Source organism: Rhinoderma darwinii, chromosome 4 (assembly GCF_050947455.1).
Source record: "Rhinoderma darwinii isolate aRhiDar2 chromosome 4, aRhiDar2.hap1, whole genome shotgun sequence".
Taxonomy (NCBI): domain Eukaryota; kingdom Metazoa; phylum Chordata; class Amphibia; order Anura; family Rhinodermatidae; genus Rhinoderma; species Rhinoderma darwinii.
The window spans coordinates 23,817,042-23,836,556 of record NC_134690.1 but is presented as its reverse complement, the minus strand read 5'-3'; the positions used below and the strand labels follow the sequence as shown (position 1 = coordinate 23,836,556).

General features: G+C 47.7%; 1 protein-coding gene across 1 annotated transcript in view; it reads right to left on the bottom strand.

Moving 5' to 3' along the window:
* Positions 1-19,515, bottom strand: part of RHAG (Rh associated glycoprotein) — a 55,798-nt gene that overhangs the window by 17,395 nt on the left and 18,888 nt on the right. The window contains exon 4 of the mRNA XM_075863829.1: positions 8,750-8,897. Within this exon, the coding sequence (XP_075719944.1) occupies positions 8,750-8,897 (148 nt within the window). The remainder of the gene's footprint in view (positions 1-8,749; positions 8,898-19,515) is intronic.

Sequence of the window (19,515 nt, the reverse complement as noted above, 5' to 3'; positions counted from 1 at the left end):
AGGCCGGATTCACACGAGCGTCTGCTTTTTGTGCGCGCAAAAAACGTGGCGTTTTGCGCATGCAAAAGGTCCATAGCAGCTCCGTGTGTCAGCAGCGTATGATGCGTGGCTGCGTGATTTTCGCGCAGCCGCCATCATTATGACACTCTGTTTGTATGTTTGTAGCACGTGGTGCTTTTCTGTTTTCATTCATAGTTTATACTGCTGCGGAAGTGCTGGGCGTGATTTTCACGCACCCATTGAAGTGATGCGTGAACAATGCACAAATATAGGACATGTCGTGAGTTTTACGCAGCGGACACGCGGACACACGCTGCATCAAAATCACTGACAGTCTGCACGACCCCACAGAGTAACATAGGTCCGTGCGAGGCGCGTGAAAATCACGCTCTTTGCACGGACGTATTACACGTTCGTCTGAATAAGCCATAACAATAAGGCCCAGTTCACAGAGTTTTTGGGCCTTGATATTGACTCGGACACTGCGTCAGAATCAGCACCAAACAACTTCCAAAAACACCTCCCATTGATTTAATCTGAAATCAATGGGAGCCAGTCACGGAAAAAAGAAAAAGCAGCACGTCCTTTCTTGCCGCTGTTCCGCCTCTGACCTCCCATCGAAATCAATGGGAGGCAGAAAATGCATTTTTCGCTGCGTTTTTTGTCTGCTGTCCTCAATCGCCGCTGGCAAAAAACGCGGCAAGATAGTGTGGGCAGGTCAAAATCTGCCTCAAAATCCGGTGCGCAGTTCCAGGCGGTCGCGAGTGCGCACGCGCGGGAGTTTGCGGGTGCGCGCGATCGGTCGGTCGCGCGGGCGAGCGGTGTTTGACGGCCCCCATGATGAGAGGGGGGGCCCGCAGCCCACGACATTCTTTTGGTGAAAAAAACATTCCAGGGGCCTGTTTTTAATCTACCAAAGGCAAGTCGCGGCAGTTACCGGGCCCCCCTTTCAATTAGGTTTGGCCAGGCCCCTCACATCAATACCCCTAATACCCCCTGATGGCGGCCCTGGGTAGAATGATATAGTGCTGGACGGAGTACCGTTAACAGGCGGTGCCACGGTAGGGGGGTCCAGAAAATGTTGCTGTATGGGGCCCTGAAATTCCTGATGGCGGCCCTGTATATATACACAGTACAGATAATGTAGTAGATTTCACATGCAGTCCTATGTAACACCACAGATAACACAGTGATAACTCTGAGCACAGATAATGTAGTAGATGTTACCTGCAGTCCTATGTAACACCACAGATCACACAGAACAGCGGGATCCCGGCTGGTTAGAGGAACAGGTAACTCAGCCAGTGGGGTTGCCTGCGACTCCGGCTGCTGGGCCCAGGCACTCCCAACGCGCGGTTTCGAGTTCCTGAAGTGGTGCGTCGCCCCCCGCCATTTTGGACTTGGCGGTGGGCAGCCCTTTGCTCTTCAATCCCCCTGTCCTTCAGAGCGAGGAGACCAACGCAGGTTCCGTTATACCAGCATGCTCTTACACCTCGCTGGCCTCGGCATACCCGTCCGCCGGGAAGGCTTAGCCCTGACGTAGTCCCGTGGCCTCTGCGCCACAGGGGAAGCCCCTGCAGGCTTGTCTGCCAGGAGAGCTACATCCCCCCAGCAGCCCAGGCCTGGCAGGAATCTCCAGCCGCGGAGGTTCCCAGTGGTTGGTGGGTGTCAACAAGTGGCTTCCCGGCCACCCCTCCCCCTCCTTTTGGTTCCTTCCATGGAGGAGTGATGTCGGCAGCCCCACCTGGCGATGTGCCGACCAGGGGGCTGGCTTCTTCTCAGATAGGTGTCCCACGAAGAGGTCGCATTGTACGCAGTATCCAGTCTGAGGTGTGGATACTGCCTCTGGGGCAGCAGGCTGCCGGCCGTTTTCCCAGCAGTGATTTCCTGGTAGATGTCAGCCCCCTAGGCCAGTCGTCTTCGTCTGTGGTGGCAAGCACTCATGGATCACCTTGCCATCACTATACATGTGGGCAGCAGCCGCGGACGGCGCCTGTATTGGAAGATGGTGAACTGGATGAGCCTCAGCGTGGTCAAGCATGGGCCCGGTGAGTGTTTATCTCCTTCTTTGCCTTTTCCTGCTATTTTAATGTCGGGGGTGGTTGGGGTGTCCCAGCATCTTGACCTCCCATGGGCGGGTTGCTGCAAGCTGGGGCGGGTCGCGAAGGGTTAGTGGATCTTGGAGGTTGCTTGCGCAAACTTGTTGCAAATATTAGATGGGGCGTGGACGCCCATCACGACTGTTGTGTCTCCTGTCACGGTGTGGGGGGGGCTGGTGAGCCGGTGGTGGTTAGGCAGTCCCAGGTCCCGGGGGCGATAGCTGGCTACGCGGGGGGTGTTGCAGTTTCAGTTCAGATGGATTCTCAACCGGACGGGGATAGGGTTCGGCTCAACGACCAGGCTCGGGGTGAAGTTTATGTGTGCTTTGAAGGCCCTCTGGGGGCGCATCTTAAACAGGAGGTTCGTGAACATATTTGGAAGAACGAGTACGTGGAAATATTTTCTCTCCTGCCCCTGGCGAAGTTTAACTTGGATAAGGGTAAACGGGATGAGAGTAAGAAGGAGGAGTAGGAACGTCGGCATTATCTGCTCATTCCGCAGACTTTTGTTAATTGGCTGCAGGCTTTCGCTATCTTGGCTAGCGTGATAGGGGAGAAGGTGCCAGAGAACTGTTCTGCCCTTTTCTGTTATTTGGACTCTATTGGTGAGGCGCATCGAATTTATGAGAGGCAGGCGTGCTTACGTTACAACGATCAGTTTTGTCAGCGAAAGGTGGTTCGACCAAGCATTAGGTGGGACCAGAAGGATATCGCTTTGTGGTTGCGAGTAACCGCTCCAGTTAAGCTGGGCCATTCCTTTCCAGGGAAAGGATGGTCTTCAGGGCAGGTCGGCCAATCTGGACACGGTTCTGGCTCAAAACTTGGGTTTTGTTGGCAGTTTAATGAAGGCCAATGTAAATTTGGAGCTGCGTGCAAGTCCAAGCACGTTTGTTCAAATTGCAATGGGCCTTCCCATGGGGCTTCCAAGTGCTTGCGAAAAGGCAAGAGAGGGGGAAGTCAGTCGGGCTCAGCTGGTCAAGCGGGTGACGCCAGTGAGAATGGAAAAGATGGCCCCCTTTCTAAGTAGATATTCGGATAGGGCTGGGGCGAATTTAATTTCCAACGTTTTTTGTTTGGGTTTTGTTATCCCCCCTCCCCCATAAGGAAGTTTTTTTGGGTCGCATGGCGGGTCCGTTTTTGGACCCGCCTGTGGCTGATCTCGTGGTTTCCCTGCTGGGCGTGGTGCCTAAGCGTGAGCCCAAAAAGTTCCGTCTGATCCATCATCTCTCTTTTCCCAAACAAACGTCAGTTAATGACGGTATAGATCCTGATTTGTGTTCGGTGGTGTATGCGTCTTTTGATAAGGCGGTGGGGTTAGTTAGGGCAACAGGGGTGGGAGCCCTGTTGGCAAAAACTAACATCGAGGCGGCGTTCCGGTTGCTACCGGTGCATCCTGATAGCCAACGGCTGTTGGGTTGTTTTGGGGAAGGGGAGTTTTACGTCGATCGTTGCTTGCTCATGGGTTGCTCTTTGTCTTGTGCATACTTTGAGGCATTTAGCTGTGAATTCCTTAATTCACTACCTTGTTGATTTTTTATGCGTCAGTCCTGGTAGTTCCTCAGTGTGCGCTAATCTCCTGTGAGCTTTACAAAGGGTCATGAGGGACTTTGGGGTCCCTTTGGCGCCCGATAAAACGGAAGGGCCGGTTACAGTTATTCGTTTTTTGGGGATATAAATTGAGTCTGTCGCGATGGAATGCAGACTCCCTGAGGATAAACTGGGGGCTCTTTGTCTAGAGGTGCAGAGGGCATGTCATCTCAAAAAGATCACGTTGCGCAACTTGCAGTCCTTATTGGGGAAGCTGAATTTCGCTTGTCACATCATGCCCATGGGTAGGGTGTTTTGTAGGCGGTTGGCGGCTGCCACAGCTGGCGTGCAAGCGCCGCATAACTTCGTGCGTTTAAGCACTGAGCATCGGGCGGACTTGAAGTTGTGAGATAGCTTTCTTGGGCAATACGATGGTTGGTCTCTTTGGATGTCTGGGGTCCTCAAATCCGTGGACTTGGACCTCTTCACTGACGCAGCAGGTGGGGGTGGTTTTGGGGAATATTGCGGTGGTGAGTGGTGTGCCGGGGTATGGCTGTCTGAATGGGTGGAGGGTGGTCTTACTTGGAACCCGGACCTGCTCGAGCTGTTTCCCATCGTGGTCGATGTGACTGTTTTGGGGGGACAGGCTCCGGGACAAGAAGGTTAGTTTTCACTGTGACAACCTTGGCGTGGTACTGGCTATTAATAATATATCCGCGTCCTCTCGCCATGTTGTGCAGTTGTTACGGCATTTGGTGCTAGTCTGTCTGTGTTTAAATGCTTGGGTGTTAGCGGTGCATGTGCCTGGCGTTGACAATTGTATTGCTGACGCTCTTTCTTGCTCGGAGTGGGATCCGACAGCTGGCGTCTGGAGCAGATCGGATCGGCACGGCTTGTCTGGATCATCTACGGGAGCTGGTTTCACTGCAGCAGAAGCATTGATTGAGCGGTCATTGGCCAGGTCTACGTGGGTTGCTTATGCTTCTGGCTGGCATCAGTGGGAGGTTTGGGTAAGGTCGTTGGGTAACGTCCGGCCTGACCAGGACAGGTTGGTGCTTTTTCATTGGGTAACGTCCGGTCTGACCGGGACAGGTTGGTGGCTTTTTTGTATTGGCTCGGGGACGCTTATGGGTCGGGTTTTGCTGTGTCAAAGGTGAATAAATTTGTGTCTCCTTAAGCCTTTAGTTTTAAATTGCGTGGGTTACAAGATGTTTCTAAAGATTTTTGGGCTTTGAAGCGTTTACGTAGGGGTAGATTGGCGATTGATTGGCAGCGGCCCGTTTTAGGAACTCCTTAGGAACAGCGGTTACTGAGGTATGTAGCTCGGCATTTGAAGTTTGTTTGTTTCTCCTGGCCTTTTCGTTGGAGTTTTTTGGTGCTTTTAGACTGAGCAAACTATTTTCTCCCGAGCGCGTTGCGTGCGGGCGGCCTTATGCAAGATGACGTGGAGTTGTTTGTCGATAGGGTGGAGTTAGTGTTGCGTCGGACGAAAACGGATCAAACAGGTCGGGGTAAGAGAATAGTGTTGTTTGCTCTCCCTGGGTTGCTTCGTCACGGGGATGGTTCGTTTCTATCTAGATTTCAGTTTTGCGCTGTGTTTAAAAGATGCTTATTTGTGGCTGTGGTATGTCCTGACGACTATTCATCCCACTCTTTCCGCATTGGGGCGGCGATGGAGGCTGTGCGTTGGGGGTTGGATGATGCTGGGGAGAGGAGTATTGGGAGGTGGGAGTCTAACAGGTTCCGTACTTATGTTCGCCCGCATCTGATCTAATGTTGTTCGTCATGCCTGGTTGTTGCTGGGGATGTGTGATGCTTTGAGTAATGATGTTTCAGTGTGTGGTGTTTGGCTTATGAGTGTGCGTGTGTGTGTGTGTGTATGTTTTCTCTCGTTGCAGGTTCACGCCCGTGTCTTGGTGGATATTGGGGAATTCCTATGTTCATTGGGGCGCCCTGAGGGCTGATGTCCGCCCAGATGGTCGTCAACTTCGGATCCCGCGGGACGACGCTGTCCTGCATTGGTTGGGATTCTGAGCTATGGTTTGGAACAGGGTTTTACCCGAATTTCAGAAGTATGCACAGCTGGACCGTGTACCTGAGATCCTGGTGCTGCATGTCGGTGGAAACTATTTGGGTGTGCGCCCATTTCGGGACTTAGTGAGGGACATTAAGCATGACTTGCTGTGCTTATGGGCTTTGCCCCCGGGCTTAGTCACAGTGTGGTCTGACATTCTGCCCAGAAAAACTTGGCGTTATGCACGTTCTGTGGAAAGGATTAATAAGGCCCGAATTAAGGTTAATAGGGCAATTTCCGCATTCGTTGCAAGGAATGGGGGTGTTGTTGTTAGGCACATGGATCTTGAGTCCGGGGAGGGTTGCTTTTGGAGACAGGATGGAGTGCATTTAAATGAGGTTGGGATGGATGTATGGAGTTTGGCCCTGGTAGAGGGGATTGAATGAGGGGTGTTAGTGTGGAGGAGCTCACAGGCTTGAAGTAGTCAATGCCTATTTTGCGGTGGCGGGGGGAGTCCTTGAGGTTGGTCAGTAAAAACGGGCAAAGCCATCTGAAGAGGTGAGGGGTGCCTCCGAGCCGGGTTACGGCTGGAGGTAAAACAAGTGGTGGCGGTAGATGGCTATTCCGATTTTCAATAACTTCAAGGTCTTCCCCTGGTTATTTTATGTTCATTGTGAGTGTTTATGTTTATTATTGATAGTTACTGAGATGTTTTTTTATATATTGACCCTGTTAGGGTCAGTTTCTGTGAATACGGAAGAATTCCATTTTGGGGAATTCTATGTTTTATATGATGTTCTGTTTATGGAATTTTACTTTCTGTAAAACAATAATAAACGGCTGCTGTAGCCATTAAAATCCAACCTCTGTTTCGTGTGTTGTTTCTTTCTTATGAAGGATTAGAGATGGGATTAAGGTAAGGACTACATCACACGACTCTATTTATCCAAGTCATGTATACACACAGCATCACATACTGTATACACACAGAGACACATACTGTATACACACAGAGACACATACTGTATACACACAGACACACATAGATACTCACCATCTCTCCTTGCTGACAGGATCACAGGCTTCTTGCAGGACGGGCTGTAGGCGAAGCTTCCTCCTCTTCTCTTGCTCCTCTGCTCTTATTTACTCTGTGTGTGTATCTAATAGCAGAGCGCAGAGTAGAGGCAGAGCCCAGTGGCGCCCTCGACATGCTGGGAGGGTGCAGCGCCCTGTGCACTCGCACAGGGCGCACACCCCTAAGGCCAGCCCTGGCGGTCACATTAGGTGACATATCATCCCAGGAGGCCGGCCTGGATGACGTCAGAGAGAAAGCCTCCTGGATGGCGCTTCATCCCATGTGACCGCCGCTGCAGCCAATCACAGACTTCAGCAGGCTCCTGGGATGAAACATCATCCAAGGAGGCCAGCCTGCTAGCAGTTTTCCGCAGCGGATATTCACCACAGTTTGGTGAGGTTATTCGCCCAGAATTCTCTGCGGCACACAGGGCGGATACGCTGCGTGCTTCTATGTAGTGTGTCTGCCCCGTGTGAACGCCTATAAGAGACCTTGGATATCTGAATGTGTGTGTACGCATTTTTCCAAGATCAAAGCAAGACTAGCTTTTCGTTTTTTACAATCATTTATTGGCGTTTTTGTCCCATAGACCTTAATAGGTTTTATTTCCTCTTTGAAAAAACACAATTATCAATGTGTGTTGCGTTTTTTATTGCGTTTTTGGTGGCGTTCTTTAAGAAAAAATGTGTTGCAAAAAGCAATCCTTGTGCCACATGATCTTTAAATAACATAAATTGCAATGTGAAAAACGCCACCTAAAAAAAATCTCAGGTAGTAAACCACACTATTAGCAAAAGACTCGACAAACATCGGCAAAAAAATAAAAACTTGAGGTATTTGAGATGCGTTTTTTTTTGGACAAAAAAACACCATACAAAAAGTGTGTGTGTGTGAAGGAAGCCTAACAGCTATAAAAAAAAATTATGTAAGTTCTCCATTAATTTTGTCTTTTTGCTATTGTATTTTTGTAAAAAAAAATAATATTTTTTTATCATTATTTATTAGGGTCAAATGTACTAAAAAAAAAAAAGCAAAAAATAAAGTGTCTATTTATCTTGTTATATTTATTTTGTATCATTTTGATTCATCAGGAGGAGGCTGGCTCAGTGTTTTGGGATGCCATTGGTGTTTTTTTCCCACGTTTTTTATTTATTGTTCTTTTTATTACACAGTGGCACTTATTTATCAAATCTGTCTGCCAAATAAGTTTACCTTATTGCCCATAGCAACTAGCCAGAGCACAGCTCTCATGTCTTAGACCCCATGCACACAACCGGATTTTCATCTATCCGTAAATACGGATCAGTAACTTATCCGTATATACGGAACGGTATCCGCACATATGATCCGTAGTGCATCCGTATTTGATCCGTATATACAGATCTGTAAAAAAAAAGAGAGAGGCTGCAAATGATGTCACCAGCGTGTTGCATAGCAACGCTTCCGTAAATATGGACGTATTTATGGAAGCGCCCATAGGCTTCTATGGGAGAGTCCTTGTCGTAATTATGGACAAGAATAGGACAAGTTCTATCATTTTTTCAGCACGGACACCCATCTGTAAAAATACGGAATGGTGTCCGTGACCAATAGAAATGAATGGATCCGTAATTACGGATGAAATATATGGTCGTGTGCATGGAGCCTTAGACTGTTGTGGAAAAATTTAAGTGAACTGTGATTTGGTGCTATGGGCAACAAGGGTGGATTTCCAGTTAAACAGTTTTAATAAATGAGGTCCCTAATAGGGTCATAAGATGCCTTTGGGGGACACACTTTATTAATATTTTTCCCTTGTAACTGGAGGAGCTCATTAAGTGCTGTGTATTTAGCGATCGGGAAAGCAGAGATGATAAATTGCCCCTTTTCCGATCCAGGCAGTTCGACCATTTCTGATCACTGCTTTCCCCTCCCGGGGCTGCACATTTCAACCCAGCCACACCTTAAAGACTTATGATATTAGGACGGTTCAAAAGCGGTTTCAAAATGTACGTAATGAAGAAAAGTATTTGCAAATTAATTTGCTTGCCTTACCAATCATCGCAAATAAATCAGAATGATAAACTGAGCCTTCATGTTCGTGTCCTTTTTTCAGTCCAGACCTATACAGAACTGCTGAGGCAGCCAAACCAAAATAGGCTCCAAAAGCGTGGATTATCATAGATGCACCAACGTCTGTAGCCTGTAACACAGGATGTTATTGTATTTAAATGGAATGTCCACATCTACATATAAAAATACAGTTAAGGCTTCATTCACATCTGTGCCAGGGTCCCGTCCCGACGTTCCGTCAGAGCTTTCCATCGGAACGGAGCCCTGGCAGAAACAAAAGGAAACAATAGGTTTCCGTTTCCATCACCATTGATTTCAATGGTGACGGATCCGGTGCCAATGGTTTCCTTTTGTCTCCGTTGTGCAAGGGTTCCATCGTTTGGCGGAATCAATACCATAGTCGACTGCGCTATTGATTCCGACAAAATGACGGAACCCTTGCACAACGAAGATAAATGGAAACCATTGGCACCGGATCTGTCACCATTGAAAACGGTTTCCGTTTGTGTCTGTCAGTGCTCCGTTCTGACGGAAAGCTCAGATGTGAACGAAGCCTAACATACAGAATAAATCTACAAACAAGATTGTAACTTTGTAAAAAAAACAATGCACTATTTATCTTGTTAGATACTAAGATACATTCTGTGCTAGATTATGTTCACACAAACTATTTTCGGACGTTTTTCGGGCCGTAAACGCCCGAAAAATGGTTGAAAAAACGGAAGCAGAACGCCTCCAAACATTTGTCCATTGATTTCAATGGGAAAAACGGTGTTCTGTTCCGACGTGCCGTTTTTCTGTAAAAAAACAGCTGCGAAAAAGAAGTGCAGGTCACTTCTTGGGACGTTTTTGGGGCAGTTTTTCATTGACTCTATAGAAAACAGCTCCAAAAGCGCCCGTAAAAAACGTCGCGCAAAACATCGCGAAAATGGTGAGTGGCTTAAAAAAAGTCTGAAAATGAGGAGCTGTTTTCCCTTGAAAACAGCTCCGTATATTCAGACGTTTTTGAGTTTGCGTGTGAACATACCCTTCTAGTCCAAAGCTAAATTCACCATTTACAAATTATATAGGCACAGAAAGTACTGCTCCCTGTTTCTTCCTGTAGTGATGTAGATACAGATAGTTCTGACTCTCTGTCTATCTGTATAAATCAAGCAGGCATCGATAGTACTGCCTCTATTTCTCCCTGTAGTGATGTACATAGCCACATATAGTACTGCCCCCTATCTCTTCCTGCAGTGATGTAGGCACATGTAGTACTGCAGGGGTGTAGCTAGGGGGGGCAGGTGGGGCATGTGCCTCAGGCGCAACTTAGAGGGGGCGCCAGGGCCGCACCGTCCATGACGGCTGCCACTCTGAGGGGTCGGCGGCGCCACTGAAAACAGCCGCCGCCACCCCCTCCTGTACTATAATTGTTCCGTACCCGGCCATTCAGCTCTTTTCTACAAGTGAAGCGGCACGATACTTTGCGCAGCTTGCATCGTTGAAAGGCGCTGATTGACAGGGAAAGTCATTCTGCCCTGCCAATCAGCACCTTTCATAGACGCAAGTGGCATGATCACGTCATCGCGCTGCTTGCGCGGTTCAAACCCAGGAGACCTGTGCAGAAGAGAGCAGGTCTCCATTGCTGCCGGATGGCACGGGAACGGGATTAAGGTGAGTTTGTATAGTTTGTTTTTTTATCCTAATAAAAAAGTGTGTGCCATTATCTACGGGGGGTGGCTTTATCTATGGGGGTGGCTTTATCTACAGGGGAGCTTTATCTATGGGGGGACTCTATCTACAGGGGGGGCTATATACTGGGGTGGGGTATATGTGGAGCACTATATACAGGGATGGGCTATATATACAGGGGGCTATATACAGGGGTGGGCTTTCTGTGGAGCACTATATACAGGGGTGGGCTATATGTGGAGCACTATATACAGGGGTGGGCTGTATGGGGGGCACTATCTACAAGGGGCTCTATGGGGCACTATCTACAGGGGGCTCTATTACAGGCACTTTCTACAGGGGGCACAGTGTGTGTGTGTGTGTGTGTGTGTGTGTGTTTGTGTGTGTGGGACGCAGTGTATGTTGCTATTATAATTAGTGGTGCAGTGTATGGCGCTATTATATAAGGGTGTAGTGTGTGGTATAATGAGAACTTTATCTTTTTTTATAGGTGTATAAATGTTTGAAAAGTGAAAAGCTGAAGACATCTGAGCGGCAAACTGCAGAAATGGGCTGTGACCGGGAGAAGTCATCATATAGGTCTGGACCAGATGGAGAAAAATAACTAGAATCTGAGACGTCACCGGTGAGTCACTTAATGTAAATGTTTATTCTGCCTCTAATCAGTACTGTAGTCACTGTATGATCTGGTGCGAGATAATGGGTGGTATGATTATGATATGATTTTTTTTGAAACAGCAACTCCCAGCATATCCTCACCATTGTTCGGGCCATACTGGTAGCTGGAAACAATTTAGTGCAAACCTATACAGCAGGGGTTGCACTAAATTGATCTGTATTTGTGCTGGTGTTGTATATATGTACTGAGCTTGGTTCTGGTACTATATATATATGTACTGAGCTTGGTTCTGGTGCTGTATTTATGTACTGAGCTTGGTTCTGAAGCTGCATTTATGTACTGAGCTTTGTTCTGGTGCTGTATATATGTAATGATCTTGGTTCTGGAGCTGTATTTATGTAATGAGCTGGGTTCTGGTGCTGTATATATTTAATGAGCTTTGTTCTGGTGCTGTATATATGTACAGATCTTAGTACTGGAGCTGTATTTATGTACTGAGCTTTGTTCTGATGCTGTATTTATTTACTGAGCTTTGTTCTGTGCTGTATATATGTAATGAGCTTTGTTCTGGTGCTGTATATATGTAATAAGCTTGGTTCTGGTATTGCGTATAGAACTATATTGCTTGTAAAATGTACAAATGTTTTTATGCTCGAGTTACATAAAAAAAATGTGGAAAAGAAATGACACGTCATTGATTGTGTCACGTTGGGTACGTGGACCCACTGGGCCGTACCGCCTTGACGGTATGGCAGCTGGCCAACAGGACACCGGTCACAGTCTATAGTTCGTATAGTGTACCTGTGGTAGCTCAGACAGTAGCAAGACAGGCTCAGCTGGGACTAGGCAGCAGGCAGGCAGCAGGCAGGCGCAGATGTAGTATACAGCACGACTTCCGCTCAGCACAGCACTTGACCTGTGGAACGAAATGAGCCATTTTGGAGAATCGGTCCACCACCACCCAGATCGTACTGCAACCAGCAGAGAGAGGCAGGTCCGTGACAAAGTCCATAGCAATTTGCTGCCAGGGGGCATCGGGCACAGGCAACAGCTGGAGCAGGCCCGCCAGTTTGGAGTGGGCAACCTTATTTGCTGCGCACACTGTGCACGAGGAGACAAAGTCCGTGATGTCTTTGGGCAGCGTGGGCCACCAGAACTGACGAGCAATGGTCTGACGAGCAATGGTCTTACGGACACCCGCGTGACCTGCCAAGTTGAGGATTCTTCTTCTGTCCACCAGACGCTCAAAAGTCCTCCCCGGGGGAATGTCTCTAACTTGCAGAGGGTTGGCAGGGATGATGCAGGATGGGTTAATGATACTCTGCAGAGACTCCATAGTGTCCTCTGTCTCGAATTACCTGGACAAGGCATCGGCCCTCACATTCTTGTCGGCCGGACGGTAGTGGAGCTCAAACTGGAACCGGGCAAAGAACAGCGACCACCTGGCCTGACGAGGATCAGTTGTTGAGCCGTCTGGAGATAAGTGAGATTCTTGTGGCTCGTAAATATCAAGACGGGATGAACTGCGCCCTCTAATAGATGTCTCCACACCTCCAGAGCCAATTTGATGGCCAGTAACTTCCAATCCCCAATCGAATAGTTGCGTTCTAGGGAAGAGAAGAGCTTAGAGTAATAGCCACATACCATTGACTTGCCCTTGGAACCTCTCTGGAACAGGACTGCACCAGCACCGATAGAGGAGGCGTCCACCTCCAATGAGAACTGTCGACAAACATCTGGATGATGGAGGATAGATACTGACGTGAAGGCACTCTTCACGCTATTAAATGCAGACTCTGCTTCTGGAGTCCACACCTTGGCGTTCATGCCTTTCTTGGTGAGGTTAGAGATAGGAGAAGTCAGTGAGGAGAAGATTGAAATGAACTGTCTGTAGAAATTGGCGATTCCCAGGAAGCGCTGTATGACCCTCAAGCCATGAGGGCGTGGCCATTCCAGGACGGACTTTACCTTTTCAGGATCCATCTTGAGACCTTGATTCGAGATGACGTATCACTGGAAGGGTAGAGCATCTTTCTCAAATACGCACTTCTCCAACTTGGTGTACAGGCGATTCTCCAATAAGCGCAGCAAAACTAGACCGAAAGGTCTCCGATGAGTCATTAGATCTGGAGAAAAAATCAAGATCTCAACAAGATAGACGACAACACAAACATAGAGGAGGTCGCGGAAGATGTCATTAACAAATTCCTGGAAGACCGCAGGAGTATTACAAAGGCCGGCGTTACTAGATATTCATAGCCTCCGTCACGGATGTTAAATGCAGTCTTCCATTCGTCACCCTGGCGATCCAGAATAGGTTGTAAGCCCCACTCAGGTCTAGTTTAGAAAAAATCTTGGCACCACGTATACGATCAAACAGTTCAGAGATCAATGGCAACGGATAACTATTTTTCACCGTAATCTGGTTGAGACACCGGTAGTCGATGCAAGGACGTAGAGAACCATCCTTTTTCTTGACGAAGAAGAACCCGGCTGCTGCCGGGGAGGAAGACTTCCGTATGAAGCCCCTCTCCAAGTTCTCCTTAGCATAGGCGGACATGGACAGAGTCTCTGGCAAAAAGAGAGGATATACCCTACCACGGGAAAGGGCAGCACCAGGAACTAGGTCGATAGGACAGTCATACACCCGATGTGGGGGCAGCATCTCCGCCTATTTCTTGCTAAAGACGTCCGAAAATACAGAATAAAGACCAGGCAATCCTGCCAAGGACCGAGGCAGAGGAGGCTGAGCCGAATGAATCTGTACCAGGCAACAGTTGAGACACTCGGAGCCCCACTGGAGAACCTCTCCAGAATTCCAGTCCAGGACTGGGGCATGTAGTCGGAGCCAATGCAGACCCAGCAGCACAGGGTTGACTGCCTTGGGCTGGACAAAGAACGAGAGGAGCTGGAGGGCTCCCACTTGGAGCCTCAGCGGCTTGGTCACATATATAATTGAGTCTGGCAGCGGTATTCCATTTACAGATGCAACCATCAACAGCCTCCCTAGAGGGGTAGTGGGCAATTGGAGAAGATCCACCAGGTATCTACGAATGAAATTAGCAGCGGATCCAGAGTCCAGATATGCAGAGACCCGATGCATTTTCTCGCCGGACACTATGGTCACGGGAATGGAATATAGATGAAAGTCCTTCTTTACCCAAGGTTGTCTCTCACACCAACCCTAGGGTCTGGGGCTTTTGGGGACACAGACGCACAAGATGGCCTCCAAGGCCGCAATATAGACAGAGTCCCGAGATGCGTCTGCGTTGTCTCTCCTGGGTAGATAGCTTAAACTGGTCCATCCTCACCGACTTCTTTAGGAGGATCGGCATCTGAGGACAGCAGGGGTTGCTGCAAAGTAGGGACCGGGCTAGGAAGTCCTTTCTCCCAACGAGATTCTTGGAGCTGTTCTTGGATCCTTATATCAATCCGGGTGGCCAGAAGGATGAGGTAGATCTCGGACGGCAAGCTCGTCCTTAAACTTAGGAGACAGTCCCTGCCAGAATGTAGCCACCAGGGCCTCATTGTTCCACATCAGTTCTCCAGCCAGGGTGCGGAAGTCGATTGCGTATTCGCCCACGTAGGTGTCTCCCTGGCGTAGGTTCAGTAAGGAGGCGGCTGCAGACGAGACTCGTCCAGGCTCCTCAAACACTGTGCGAAATGTCCGGAGGAACCCCTGGAAGTCACGGGTCTCTGGTCTTTGTCACTCCCAAATAGAATTCACCCATGCAAGGGCCCTGCCAGTGAGGAGAGAGACGATGAAAGCGGCCCTTGCGCCATCAGACGAAAATGCCCTTGCATACAGGCTAAAGTGGATCTGGCTCTGGTTCAAAAATCCACGGCAGGTTCTTGCATCTCCATTATAGTGGTCAGGAAGTGGCTAAGAAAATCAGGGACCAGCACTGCCAGGAGGTGTAGTCAGAGGACCAGTACTGCCAGGAAGTGTAGTAGGAGGGTCGGCAGCTTGCACCTCCAGCTGACGTGCAATAATGCCCAAGGTCTGGAGGAGTTGGTCCTGTTGAGACCAGAGGTCTAGCATATCCGCCCGCATCTCTTGTGCCATCATCATTGTCTTGGATTGACCAGCGGGGTCCATGGCCTGTCACGTTGGTGCCCGGACCCACTGTGCCATACCGCCTTGACGGTATAGCAGCTGGCCAACAGGACACAGGTCACAGTCTATAGTTCGTATATTGCACCTGTGGTAGCTCAGACAGTAGCAAGACAGGCTCAGCTGGGACTATGCAACAGGCAGACACTAGGTGTGGTGTAGCAGGACAGGCGTAGTATACAGCACGACTTCAGCTCAGCACGGCACTTGACCAGGATAGCACGGGATACAGGTTACAGGTAGCAGGAATGGGAAACACTGGGAACTGGGAAACACTAGGAGACCAGACTTAGGGTATGACAACAATGCTCAAGCATTGCAGGAAGGGGCTCGGCCCTTCTTATAGTACAGGGTGCTCATGGGCTAATTTAGTACTAATTTCAGGTGCGCGCGCTGGCCCTTTAAGAGCCTACGGGAGAAGCGGAAGAGAGTGCTGGCATCTCCTGAGGAGGAGATGGGGACCAGCGCTCACAGTTCCATGGCTGCGGACGTCAGAAGGTGAGTGAGCCTGATGGCCCGCGGCCATGGGCATGACAGATTGGTAGAGAAAACAAACATGGTGAGGGGGAAGGAGATGTTGGGGGGGGCGCCAAACTAAATCTTTGCCCCAGGTGCTTGAGAACCTAGCTACGCCTCTGAGTACTGCCCCCTATCTCTTCCTGTAGTGATGTAGGCAAAGATATCAATGCCCACTGTCTCTCTTTTCAGTGATGAAGATACAGATAGTACGGTCTCCTTGTCTCTTCCTATAAATTATGTAGGCACAGATAGTACTGCCCCTTGTTTCTCCCTATAGATCATATAGACACAGATAATACTGCCCCCGGTCTCTCACAGTAAAGGATGTACAGCGAAAGTCACAGGTAAGCTATATGTACTAAACATTCAAACTATTTTACATTATAGATTGGCCATTTTTACTGTTCTGAAAACCATCACACCATATTCACTGCCTCACTCCTCATTGAAGCTGTTGTTTGTTTACAATCCAACCGCCCATTTGTGCCTTTGCTTAAAACGATCCACATAAGTCCCTCTCTCCTTCTCTTGCCCATGTACAGCTCCCCACTATTCACTTTCCCCAATCACCTTAAACCATCTCATCCCACTGCCCAACACAAAAGACACTTATAATCACTGAACCATCTGCTGTCTCTCTCCATTCTCCTGCTACTTTCTGCAGGGGACATCTCTCCCAACCCTGGTCCTCCCTTTTCTTCTGCCAAGCTCAACCACTTACCTGCCACACATAGAAACCCTGCTAATCTTCTTAACATTCCTTGTATGTCTTCTCCTGTCTCTTTTAACTGTGCGCTCTGTAATTCTCAGTCTGTGTGCAACAAACACACCTTTATTCACAACTTATTCCTTTCTAACTCTCTCAACCGCCTGGCTCTTACAAAAACATGGCTACACCTGTCTGACACTGCTTCCCCTGCTGCTCTATCTTATGGTGGTCTCCACTTCTCTGATGCCCCCAGACCTGAGAACAGGCAGGGTGGAGGAGTAGGTATACTTATTTCTATTTCCCCACACTGCACTCTCCAGGTCATTCCCCCTGTCCCCTCACTCACATTTCCTTTTTTTGAAGTCCACACCCTCAAGCTCTCTCGCCCATTCTCCCTCCGAGTGGCAGTTGTCTACCGACCGCACCGAGCCCCCCCCCCCCCCAAGGATCGCCGCGTCAGTTCCTGGATCATTTTGCTGCCTGGCTTCCACAATTCCTATCATCTGAAACACCAACTCTCATCATGGGTGACTTTAACATCTGCCTTGTGAATCCCTGACCGTGCTGGGAACATCACATGAAAAAGGTTACGATGTGGTTCGGAAAATTACCTTCTTGAAAGTGTGGGCCCCTCTTTCTCTTGGATCAAATACCTCTTGGCGCTTATGGTGGAGTAACCTTGTACATCGGAGGAACAAAAAGCGTTTATTGAAAACGCAATCTCAAAGGCTGGCAAGAATATACGAGCACATGTGCTGAAAATCACCTGGTGAGAGCCATTGGAGCCTAAGCTGTGCCTGCTCCTCTTCCACGTGTTTCCCCGGATGATTAAAGGTAAAAATCATGTGGACAATAGAAGTAAGATGTACCGTGTAAAATCATAAGGAACGACGCTCTCTGAGATAACGATAACGTTAGGGATCAGGAGGAATATATATTGACCGTAATGGTCTAAGAACAGACTGCTGGTTTCCCTTGATTCCCTAGGAAAGATCTGTTTCTGAAAGGGAGAAACGAGAGCTATACGCATTGTAAATATAACCTCATTTTTGCAGGATGGCCTTATCCCTGTAAAGGAACTATCATATATGGGAAAGCCTTCCTTATCAACCTATTTTTCAAATCTCCTTAATAGGAACTGTTGCCATCTTACGAGGAAATACACAAAGAAATGTATATAGAGAAAAAACGCAGGTGTGAATGTAACCCAGCGTTTTTTTTTTCGGTCTATGCTATTGACCCCAATTTTTTGGAGTAAACAAGGTGTACATGAATGCTTTGTCAAATTAGCTATACAATCTGTGTATGGGAGGTATCTGTATCCATATGTAACCTTTTCCTGGCCAGGAGAAAAAAATGTTTTAAAACTTGTGTGAATATATTTATATTTTCAAAATATTTGGAGTTTAAAGAATAAAATAAATTTTCATAATTTTTCAATTACCCAAGAGTGCCTTGTTATATTCTGATATAATTTTTCTTTTTTGTTTTGCATATATTTCATTCAGAATTGGCACCGTGCGATATTGATATTGCATTCATTGTTGGGTTTTTCTATTAGGTAGGGTTTCTTTCCTGAACCCAATCTTGTGTTATATATCCCCATTGATAACCCAATCTCCCCATCTGTCTCCCAGTTCCTATCTTTAACCTCCTATCTTTAACCTCGTCCCTAGGTCTGTCACAACTTACTAACTCTCCTACACATGAAGACGAGCATTCACTTGACCTGGTCTTCTTCCGTCTCTGCTGAGTTTCTGACTTTAATAATTCTCCCCTCCCGCTCTATGATCATAACCTTCTCTCCTTTACTATCAAATATTCTCCACCTCCTCAGGTCCTGCCTACATATCAGACATACAGAAATCTACATGCCATTAACTCATAGACAGTCTACAGTCCACATTGTTCCCTCTCATGTCCCAATCTGGCCACCAAACATTACAATAACACTCTCAAAAATGCTTTGGATGAGGCAGCCCCCACCCTACACTCCGATCTACCTGGCAAAGACGTCCAGAACCCTGGCACACACCCCAATCCCACTTTCTTCAGCGGTGCTCGAGATGTGCCGAACGTCTGTGGAGAAAATCGCACTTGTCAGCCGATTTCCTCCATTACAAATTTTTGCTGAGAACTTACAACTCTGCCCTTCACAGATCTAAACAACTCTATTTCACCACTCTCATCTCCACACTATCTAATAATCCAAAATACCTCTTTGATACTTTTTATTTCCTCCTTAGTCCTAAAGTTAAGACGCCAATCACAGGTCAAAGTGCTGAAGACCTGGCCACTTATTTTAAAGTTAAAATTGACAACATCCGCCATGATATTATCTCCCAGTCTAGTAACATCGATCCCCTTCAATCCCGCACTTCCTCTTCTTTACTTTCAGCATTTGACCCAATAACAGAAGAAGAAGTCTCCAGGCTCCTCTCTTCTTCTCGTCCTACTACCTGTCCAAGTGATCCTATCCCCTCACACCTCCTCCAGTCCCTCTCCCCGGCTCTCACTAGTCACCTGACTAACATTTTTAACCTCCCCCTTTCTTCTGGTATCTTTCCTTCCTCTTTTAAACATGCCATTATAAACCCATTACTGAGAAAAAAAACTCTTGACCCATCAAGCGCTGCTAACTACCGACCAGTCTATAATCTCCCCTTCATCTCCAAACTCCTGGAACGCTTGGTCTACTCTCGCCTTATCCACTATCTCTCTGCTAACTTCATTCTTGAGTCCATACAATCTGGTTTCCGCACTCTACACTCCACTGAAACTGCCCTTACTAAAGTCTCAAACGATCAATTGGCGGCTAAATCTAACGGCAAATACTCTCTACTGATTCTGCTGGATCTCTCTGCAGCCTTTGACACTGTAGACCACAAACTCGTACTTAACAAGTTCCACTCTATTGTCTTTAAAGGGAAGGTTTCGCAAAAAAAAATATTTTTATATTAATTTGCTTTTAGTATGTTATTAAAATAAATTTGATTTTTTTGTGTTTGTACTTTTTTCTTTTTTCTTACTTTTACTTCTCTATGGGGGCTGCCATTTTTTTCATCTCTGTATGTGTCGATTAATGACACATACAGAGATGGAATACGCACATG